Here is a 10,929-nt window from a genome sequence, read left to right as displayed (position 1 = left end):
AATAAATACATATGAATATATATAATGGACAGTGAATGCATGGGAGAGGAAAAAAATAAACACTTTCTTGGGTATATGTGAAGAATCTTTCTGCTTTTTGTCACTATTTGCCATTTGAATTTTACAAGAAGAATGACAGTAAGCGGACTTGGAAAAATGCAATTATTCTTCCGAGACAAGCATTTCAACAAATGACTCTCTTTTTTATTAAAATACAGAATCTCTCATGACATTATAATTAACTTGGTGATATTCAGCATTCACCCAGTGAACCATAAACAGAATAATATGCCTAAATTGTTTTTCCCAGGCAGCTTTTCATTAAAAATCAATTACTTACCATGAAATGTGAAAAATTATTTAGGCACGACCAAAGTGCATGCATGGTTACAATGAAAAATGTGTGCCCTTTAAAGTAAGCATTGCTCCCCTCAAACACTTACTCAAATGGACACAGAAATTCTCTTTAAAAACATGTAATTACAAGCCGTAACACCTAGGTTCAGCTATTTGCTCTGGTAGCCCTTCACATCCATTTTTGAATTTACAGAATCATGGAATTGTTAAGGCTGTAAGGGACCTCCGGTGATCCAGCCCCCCTGTCAACGCAGGGTGATCTAGAGCAGGTGACAAAGGAATGCATCCAGGTGGGGTTTGAATGTCACCAGAGAGTCACTCCACAAGACCCCTGGGCAGCTGTGCCAATGCTCTGCCACCCTCAGTGTAACGAAGTTCTTCCTCATGTTGGGGTGAAACTTCTTGTGGTTTTAAGGCCATTGCTCCTTGTCCTGTCGCTGGGCACTGATGAAATGTCTGGCACCATCCTATTGGCACCCGCCGCATTTATTTGATACATAATTTAAACCACTTTGTGTTTACATCAAGGTATTAAAAACAGGGTCTTAAATCGCTTCTCCCCGACCACGTCACCCTTCACCTCATGCTCTCCTTACGTGGCAGTGAGAGACACGGGCCTGCAGGACTACGTTGCCCTTAGGAACCCTTCAGGAACAGGGAATAGCAGGGTGCAATCGTGTTGCAGCCGTACCCCTTCCCCTCTCCCCTTTTCATAGACGGAGAACAGAAGGCCGCTAGCGATATCTACCGCCCGTCTCACGGTCCGCTCCAGACCGGCTCAGCGGCAGAGGCAGCGGGCCCTGGGCTCAGCCCCGCCCGTCCCCCGGGGCGGCGCTCGCTGACGGACAGGCCGAGCCCGGCGTGCAGGGATGACGGAGGCGGAAGCGGCTCGGGGAGGATGTAGCGGCGCTGGCGGCGGCTGTGGCGCCGCGATCTCCCTGCCCCTGCAGCCGGCTGGCCCCGCCATGGAGGTAAGGCGGCGCGGCGGGGGGAGAGGGGCCGTGGGGCCCTCGGGGGCACCGCAGCTGAGGCGGGTGTGGAGGGGGCGGTGCGTGACCTTGGCATGCAGCACGGGGCACCGGGAAGGTGCGGACCGGCCCCTCCCGCCCCTCGGGTTCCTTTCCCTTCCCGCAGTGACGGACGGAGGAACCCGCGGGCCACAGTGCGCCCTTCGCCGCCGCGGCCTCGCAGCCCCCGCGAGTGGCGCGGGCCCGGCGGACGGCTGCTGTGAGGGAGGCCGGGGGTGGGAAGGAGGGCCCTGCCGCTGCCTGTGCCCTGCGGAAATGCGAGCGCCGGTGCGGGCTACGCGGGGCTTGTTTAGTGCCCCTCCTGCTTAGAGGTGGGGACGTCGCCCTGTTGGCACGGGCTGGGGAGAGCGGGTGGTGCTGACTCGAGGGGAGCGACACTGGGGTCACACATGGCCAGGGCGTCGGGTGCTTACTCTGTGAAAGCACCCACGGGCGAACAAGGGTTCCTTTTCCACTGAGGTGACCCGATGTGTTAATAGTACGTCAACTATGAAACACCTACCAACATAAGCAAATAAAACCGCTGAAGTGTCTGTATCTGGTGTAGCTTTCGTAAACACCAAGGCAAATCCAAAGGCAACATTGAAGAGCTTTAAGTTCACACATTAAATTAACTCTCCTGCTGTGTCTGTGCTGCTTGCGTGCCACATTCCAATAGAGGTTCGATGCTACTGTTGGTTGAAGCAATCGCAATTCAAAATGCATTTTGATGTGACTTGGTACACTTGGAGTTGGTGATGCACACTGATCAGAAAATTGCTGTTCATGATGGCCATTATTACTGCCACAATTTACAGCAAAGGCTAATATATTGCATTGGTTAGGCTAAGAGTATGTTAAGCTATTGCAAAAGTGAGGGATAGATAGCAGTTAAAATACATGGAACAAACACCTTGAAGTGTGGGGCATGGAAACCCCTTAGTGTAGGGGGTAAAGTAGGCTTGAAAAAAATCTTAAAAATTAATGTATATATCTATATATCAGTAAACTATGTAAGCATCTGGATTTCAGAATGGTGGACTAGAAAGGGCACATGCAGGATTGTGTTGGGCTTAAAAGCATGCTTAGTAGCTGCTGGCTCACAGCTTGGATGTGAGTAATCAATGAAAAGTTCAGGTTTTTTGGTAGCTCATCTTTCTTGTTTTTCTCTTAACACAAGTGGATGAAGCCCTCTACATGAGCTGGTTTCTGTTACCAGAACAGCAAAACTGGATGCATTGTTTTACACAGTATGTCTGCCTCTGTCTTAGATTAGAGGAGTAAAAGTAAAAGAGTAAAAGAAGAAAATTCATCTGACCTTGCTGTAGTATGGAGAGTGATGAACTGTCATTTTCTGAACAGTACATGCAGTTTGTCATAATTAATTATGCTGTCCAGGGACTAAAATATTAGGAGTGTAAATGTTGACAAAGTTTACATGCTAAGAAGATCTAAAACTAACTTTATAGTTGGGTTTTTTTTTCCCTGATTCTGTACAGCACATTTTTTCCTAAAAAGTTTGCTTTTGCCATCTTAAAAAAACCAAAACCAAACAGCTAGCATATGTGCTGCGTAAATGAATGTAACTGCCTTTGTCCTTGATTTGTACTTGAACTCATATTTCTAAAGGTGATGCTTTTTATTATCTGTATCACCTGTTCTGTCTAAATTATTAGTGATTGTCCATTCTTAAAGTGTTCAGAACCAGTTTGATTCTTCTTTAGTTTCTACTGCAAGGGTTTTGATTTTTTTGGGCAGAATGAGAAGAATAGCAGAATAAAAGTGAAGGTATGTGTGTATACAAACAAAAACATCTACATGTATAAAAATAAAAAATATTAGTATATACAGCTCTTTACTTTTATACCCATGCACATACGATAGTATGAAGAAAAAAGCAGGGTAAAGGTCAAGGCTTGGAAATGCTATTCCTTGTATATTGGAAGTGTTCCTGATTGTATGTAAGCATATCTCATATAAACCACTGTAAAGTAACAGTCTCCTAGACTAGATCTGTGGAAGTTTACAGTAGAAGGCATTTTTCATGTATTTTCGGGATAGGTAGCCTAGAAGTTGAAGGACCTTTTCAGATGTATTTGTCAGGCCACCAAATCTAGTGGAAATTAGTATGTTTTTTTTTAAAAAAAAAGAAGAGAGGGGTTATAATTTGTCCAAATGAGGCATGACTTTGCCAGATCTTTTGGAATATATTTGATAGGCTGACAATTGTAGTGATAAACCAGTGTGTTGAAGAAGGAAACAAAACAAGATTAGGAGTTTATGTGATTCAGAAGTTCCCAAGGTTTGATTTAAATGCAACTCCTCTACAAGTTTCTGGGTTTTTTTTTTTGTTTTCTCTTTGTGTTGTTGTTGTTGTTGTTTTGGTTTTTTGTTGTTGATTTTTGGGATTTGTTGGTTTTGTTTTGGTTTTTTTTGTTCTTTTTAAATGGCTCTTTTAGGGTTGTGATAGATAGTGAGTCATGCTTTTGAACCTGCTTGTAAATAAAATGAATTTGCAATATTGTATCAGTTCTATATGTCCATTCAGTAATGGAAACATAAGATCATACTGGTTTGGACACTGGGAAATTTCCATTCTGCTGTTCTAATAATCAGAGTATATCTTTTTCCATTATGTTTTCTGATTAATCCTACAAATACATGTTGTTTTATTATTTTATTTTAATAATTTTCTTGTGCTTTTGCTATATTCAGTTAGTTTCTGTTCAAGGACTTTCAATTAATTCTTTTGGTAGTCTTACAGTGAAAAGTTTGTTACTCGAGATTGTACTTCATTTTGCTGTAGGTTCAAGATGCTGGGCAGGAGATGGTGGCATCTTCTGGCACACCAGGATCAGGGAAATCAAAGGTAATCAGTCCCCACAAACCTAATTCATTTGGATATTAGTAGTTGTAAGGGTTACAGTTTAGCATGCAAGCTATGACTAATAGGAAGACAAAGATATTTTTAACATTTCTTCTAGACAGGAAAAATTATTTTATAAACATCAAGATGAAGTGTTTTGGAAACCATGAGGAAAAAGATATCTCTTTTTTGGTGTGTTCACTTCCTGTTATATTTTATAAATCATTAATAGCATCCAGTTTTGGCAGCAGTCTGTTTCATAATGGACACAGACATCTTTGCATACATCGGAAGTAAATTTAAACAATGACAATGTTAGGGCAGCATGCTATTTTCAAAATATTGTTCAAATTGTAGCACTGAATTGTAATCCTTCCTAACTGAGTTTTCCTAACTGATGCTGCCCAATTGTGTGCTCCAGAATTGTTTCAGAAAAATACAGAATGAGGAGTAGTTTATCTTACTGTAATTGAAATAACAGAATTGGATAACACAACATCAGTAACTTGGACATTATTCTTCTTTGAAATGTTATTCTTGTTGAAAATGTATGTAAGAGTTTCTTGTCCTAAAATTCAGCTTCTTGGAGGTCAGATGTTAAAATGTCTTGTTTCTATTTCCCTCTGGGTTAGAGAAAGCTGGTTTCTCTGATACATACTTTCTTTACAGCTGGACACATTGCCCAAAGAGGACCTCATCAAGTTTGCAAAAAAGCAAATGATGCTTGTACAGAAAGTGAAATCAAGATGTACAGGTATCTGACTGGAAAGTGCAGTTTCTGCCTTAATGCTTGGCACTACCTGACCTTTTCAAATATCACTGTGTGTTTTTGATAGGTAGGTTTAGACTCTGAGCAAAAATACTAGATTTTATTTTTCTTCAATTTTGCTATTTATGGTGAGAGGATAAGGACTGAAGTAACTTGATTAAGAAAGACTAGAAAAGAAGCATTGCTTTTGTCAGGTATTAAATTAATTTTGGTCTGACAGTATGGCATGATGGAACAGTGTAGCTTGTGTAAAAGTTGAAGAGGGATTTGTCATTGTCTATTCCCCATACTGGTGCACGTTGCTTTTCAGGAAGCAAACAGGAGGAAGAATGCATAAGTAGTATAATTTGTGGTAGAGTACAATGGCTTCTTTAAGATAGTTTGCTACTTTATGCTTAATCGTTTGTTGCTTTAGCAAGAAGTTGTAAAATACAGCAAACAAAATTTTATGCTTAACACCTAAAAGTATGTGTAAATTTGTGCTCTCATGTGCTGTCCTTCTCCACTCTGCTGTCCTTTTTCCTCCAGTGGCCCACTACTTGGACTGGTGTCACTTCCCCTTGTTTGAAACAATAAGGATACAGAGATGAGCTATACCAGCCTTTTCCTCAGTGTGTTTATTCATAAGATTTTGTTCTTCTGATTGCTGCCTATTTTTAGAGAAATAGTAGAAACTGAGTATCTTTCCTCTGATTTAAGTTGACCATTGAAAAGAAGGTAAGATCATCATCGGAAGAATTTCTATCTGTTGCCCCTCTATCCAAGCAAGGAAGTTTTGATTCCTCAGGAAACCATGCTTGGTGTCAGGACTGGAGAAGTAGTGCTGAATATTTGTTCTCTTTCCATTAGTCCTCTCTATCACTTAGTAACAAAAAAAAACTGAAGTAAAAGATGATTGGACTAGAAGTGTTGTCAGGCACAGGATTTACTGGAAATTTGCTACTATGATGCAGCATCACTTCATACTGTGAAATTTCTTTACATTTTAAGAGCTGGAGAAAGAAATTGATGAACTCAGATCTAAAGCAGCTACTGCAGGAGCTGATGATATTATTCAGGTAGGAATGTGTAATGGATATCTATTGTATTATGTAAAGTTAGCTGAAATAAATCCACAGAAGTAATTTGGTAAATAGTAAAGAGCTTGAAAACCATTATTCAAATAGAATGGAACCAATCTGCAGGAATCCAAGACACTTCCTAAAGTGTTTTTTTCCTTCTCCCCTCATGTCCTTACTCCACTTGCCAGCAAACACTCTTGGTTCTGTGAGGAATAGTACAGAGTAGTACACTTTCCAGGCAGAACTTACCACAGCACTTCAGTACTTAAAGTGGGCGTATAAGATGTGGACAAACATTTCAGCAGGGTCTGTTTCAATAGAACAGGGAGTAATGGTTTTAAACTAAAAGGGGGTTGATTTAGATTAGATATAAGGAAGACGATTTTTTACACAGAGGATGATGAAACATTGGAAAAGGTTGCTCAGAGAGGTGGTAGATTCCCCACCCCTGGAAATATTCAAGATCACGTTGAATGGGGCTCTGGGCAACCTGATCACTGCAGGGGCTTTGGACTCAATGGCCTTTAAAGATCCCCACCCACCCAAACTATTCTATGTGTACAAAGGTCCCTAGCAAGACTTTTCCTTGTGTGGCTGGTTAGACCAGCTTTTGTTTGTTTTGGAGTGACCATTGTAGAAAGACTTCAGCCACTTAGAGAAGTTCTGAGACAGTAATTTGATAAGATTAGAAGCACATAATTCAAATTGCATGTCACAGGAAATACTTTTAGGATCTGTCTTTCTCAGGATGAGGCTCATAGCATACAAAAGTGAAAATTGGTAGTGAGGGGGAATTTCTCAATTAGAGAATTGTTTTTATTAGAGAATAATTTGGATGGAGATTTCTTTTATACAGAATGGGAATTTCACCACCCCCACTTTGTAATAAAGATGAGCTGATCACAAGTACAATTTTTAAAAGAACCCAACGTCATTGTTTTTGTCTACCTATTTAATATCATTTGCATTTGGGCTGAAAGCAATTTTTAAAACCAGACTGATGCTCTTATTTGACAAAAAGGGTCATAATCAATATGTGAGTTCCTACATTTTTCAGAAATCACTGTTTCCATTGTTAAGAAACTGTTCTTTCAATAATCTTTCTCATTTAATATTAGGCTCTCACAGAAAGGCTGGATGCTGTGCTTCTGGAAAAAGCTGAAAGTCAGCAGCAGTGCATAGCTCTGAAAAAAGAAAATATTCAAGTAAAGCAAGAAGCAGAGGTACTGAAACAGGCCACAGAACGTTTCTGAAATGTTTCAGAATTATATTTATTTTCTAGGTTTGCTTGTTGCGTATTTAATTTTAATATTTTTCTTCACTTACCTGTGTTCTGTCTCTTAAAAAAATACAAATATAAAGGCTTTATATATTAAAGCATATTTTCTCTGTACCACCTAGTTCATAGTAATAAATAAAAAATTATTATATACACTGTCTAGTTCCACAGCTGCAAGATGAATTCAGTCTGTGCATTAACAGCCTACATAGACTTCAATCAATCAGCTCTGGTTTTCCATGAGAGCACAGGTTTACCTTTATGAGGTAAACCTTTAGATCTTCATATCATGTTTACCTTTAGATATTCATAAGAAGGAGCCTGTCAGTCAAGGCATCTATATTATATCAATAATCTCAATTAATAGTAAAGTGAAGACTAAACTGCTTGCAATTGATGGACATTGTTATATTCCAGATACCTGAATTTGATGCACTAAAAGTAATCTGATCTTTACTGTATTATCAGAATAGTTGCTAAAGCTGAACTCTGTCATGACTATTTTGTGAAATTATGCTGGTAAACATAATTTAGGACTTAGTTTTCCTTTCATATTTTGCAAATGTTCTTGTACTCTGTGCGGTGTCTTCTGAATTGAGTTATCCTAATACAGTTAGATATTTAAAAGCTATATCAGTCTTTAAAACTAGACTGCTACATTTTCTAATTCATTGCTGTAAACAGTTCTCTTGGAAATTTGGTGTGCTAAATTAACCAGTATTTAATAATTTGCTTGTTTGCTTAGGCTGCAGTGGCAAAAACAGAAGAATTGCAGAAGCAACTGGAACAATCAAGAATTGACTCTCTGGAAGAAATAAGGGCTCTGAAGAGTGAATTAGAAAATGCACAATGCAAGCACGATGAGGATTTAAAAAAGCTGAAGATGGAATTAGAAGAACAAGAAAAAAAACAAATGGAGCTGGTGGAACAGGCTGAATGTTACAATGACAGTCAAAAAGAAGTTAAAAGATTACAAGATGATGTCCAAAGAATTAAATCTACTTATGAGGAGCAAATTTTGTGTCTGAACAAACAGTTGGAAGATGTGAATGAAGACAAAAACAAAGAAGTGACAAATCTGCAAGAAACTATTAAAAGCAACTCTCAGTGTTACCATAATGAAATAAAAAATCTGAATGAAGAGCTCAAAAAATTAAAAATTGCCCATCAGGAAGAGGTGTCAGAACTAATGCATCAAATTGAAGTATCATCTAAAGAGAATGAAGAAAAGCAAAATCAAATAAATCAGTTACAGCACAATTTGGCAGAAAAAAATGCCAAGGATGAAATGCATGCTCAAACTGACCAGCATGCATATAACTTGGAGCAACTGAGAGAAGTCTTAAATAAAAATTTAGAAAACAAGATAGATGTTGCAGATACACAGGAAGAACCTTGTGTAGAAGCAAAAATGGAAGAAAAAGTTAGATACCTGGAGCATAGTTTAGAAGAACTCCAGTCCCAACATAGTATATTAAAAGATGAGTTAACTTATATGACCAATGTCAAGATAAAACTTGAAGAGGAAATCCATCGTATGAAGGATGAGTACTTTCACGAGAGGGAAGATTTGGACTTTAAGATAAATGAATTGCAGCTTACTAAAGAAGATTACTGCTGTGTAATTGAAAAACTAAAATTGGAGCTCCAAGCAGCGGGACAACACTATGAAACTGCTGCGAAAGAGCACAAATTGGAGATTCAAACCCTGAAAGATGAACACAAGAGAGAAATTTCTGAACTAAATGAAACTTTATTATCTGGTTCTGAAAAAGAACAGATGGCATTCGTTTTTGAAATGCAGGAACTTAGAGAACAACTTGAAAAGCAAACTCAGGAGAAAGAAGAAGCAGTGTCCAATTACAACAGCCTGAGAGAAACAATGGAAACTCTACAGGCTGAGCTAGGTGAATCTGCTGGAAAGATCAGCCAGGAGTTTGAATCAATGAAACAACAGCAAGCTTCTGATGTCAGTCAACTGCAACAGAAACTCCGGGCTGCTTTCAATGAAAAGGATGTTCTTCTTGAAACTGTAAATCGCCTCCAGGAAGAAGTAGAAAAATTGTCATCCAATCAGTTAGAGATAGAAGAGCTTAAATGTAAAATTGTTAGTCTTCAGGAGGACAATAACACAATGATAAGCTCTATTGACCAAAAAGAGATTACTATAAGAGAACTGGAAGAAAAGATAGTTGTACTTACTGATCAAAACAGGGATATTTTAAATGACGTAAAATGCTTGGGTGGAGAGAGAGAAATCCTTCAGGAAACGTCCAAGCAAGACCAAGTTAAAATTCAGGAACTTCAGCAAGAAGTGGATGTTGCTAAACAGTACGTTAATGACCTGAAGCAAAAGCAAGAGGTATTAACAGAGAGACTGAACGAAGCTTTAACTTTAAAGAGTGAAAATGCTCAAATGCTAGAGCAACTAGAAAAACAGATTGAATCTCTGGTGCGTGATAAAGAGCAGCTTTCATCTGAAGTGTACACTCTTCATGAGGAAAATAAGAAACTCATTCAGGAAAAAGGTGAATTAAGTGAAGAGCTGGGAAAGGCTACATCTGAAAAAGATGGTTGTTTAGTATTGAAAGAGCAGTCTGAAAACTTACAAAAGAAACTACAAATGATGACTGCAGAAAAAGATCATATATCGACACTACTTGAAAATGAACAAATGCACACATCCCTTGTAAGAACTCAGCTGTACCACCTACTTGAGCAGGTGGGGTTCAGCGTTTCAGATTCTAATGAAGAATATGATTCTCTTAACTTGTTAAAAATTGCAAATGAATGCTTATCAAAAATTAAAGAAGAGCAGTGCCTTGCTCTACAAAAGGAGGAGGAAGTAATTAGTTTGCAGCGAGAAGTTGAGAGATTAGAGGAAGAAAATGCAGCTCAACATAGAGAACATAGATCCCTTATTCACGATTTTGAAAAAGAAAAAAATCTCTTGAGAGAAGAACTGGAAGGAGTGTTGTCTGAAAAAGAAGCGCTTCAACGTGACATCCAGGAGCTGAGGAATGCCAGTGAAAAAGCAAGGATTGAAAATCAAGATCTTTTAGCTAATACTGAAGAGATCAATCAAAAACTTGCTTTTTATGAAAGTCAAATACAAGAACAGCAAAAAGAATCTGAAAAACAAGACGACCTAAATTTCATTCTGGAACAAAAGGAAACTGAGCTTAGAAATGTGAAAGACGAACTGAGTTCTCTAAAGGTTATATTTTGTTATTGAAGTATAAAGACTAAACCTCTAAAGTCTTCAGAATTAAGGTTCAAAAAATACTTTCAATTCTCTCTTTTCTTTTTTTTTTCTTTTTTTTTCCCTTGGCCTAAAAGTGAGTCTCCCTTCTAGAAAGCACATATTTCTGGGTTTTCTAGCACCTCAGAAATCCCTTCTTTCCCCCAGGAAAAAAAAAAAATGAAACAAAACCAATCATAATGTTTTTTGACAAAAGTTGCTTGTACTTGAACCTTTCTTCTTATCAATATCCCTTGAAGCAATCAATTGATTAGATGGACTGACCTGATAATATTTCACCTCTAACTTTCTGTGGTTCCATCTCAAAGCTGATTGATCTGCATTAGCT

General features: G+C 38.6%; 1 protein-coding gene across 1 annotated transcript in view; it reads left to right on the top strand.

The window, feature by feature from the left end:
- Window positions 1-1,226: 1,226 nt before the first annotated feature.
- The window catches only part of GCC2 (GRIP and coiled-coil domain containing 2), a 30,773-nt gene continuing 21,070 nt past the window's right edge, over window positions 1,227-10,929 (top strand). Inside the window, exons 1-6 of the mRNA XM_014250591.2 lie at window positions 1,227-1,328; window positions 4,171-4,233; window positions 4,900-4,984; window positions 5,990-6,057; window positions 7,179-7,283; window positions 8,085-10,556. Coding sequence (XP_014106066.2) covers window positions 1,227-1,328; window positions 4,171-4,233; window positions 4,900-4,984; window positions 5,990-6,057; window positions 7,179-7,283; window positions 8,085-10,556 — 2,895 coding nt within the window. The remainder of the gene's footprint in view (window positions 1,329-4,170; window positions 4,234-4,899; window positions 4,985-5,989; window positions 6,058-7,178; window positions 7,284-8,084; window positions 10,557-10,929) is intronic.

This window comes from Pseudopodoces humilis, chromosome 2 (genome assembly GCF_049639895.1).
Source record: "Pseudopodoces humilis isolate 2021_Gansu_Grassland_sample_001 chromosome 2, ASM4963989v1, whole genome shotgun sequence".
Taxonomy (NCBI): Eukaryota; Metazoa; Chordata; class Aves; order Passeriformes; family Paridae; genus Pseudopodoces; species Pseudopodoces humilis.
The sequence above is the reverse complement of the archived record's forward strand: the minus strand, read 5'-3'. Positions and strand labels throughout refer to the sequence as shown.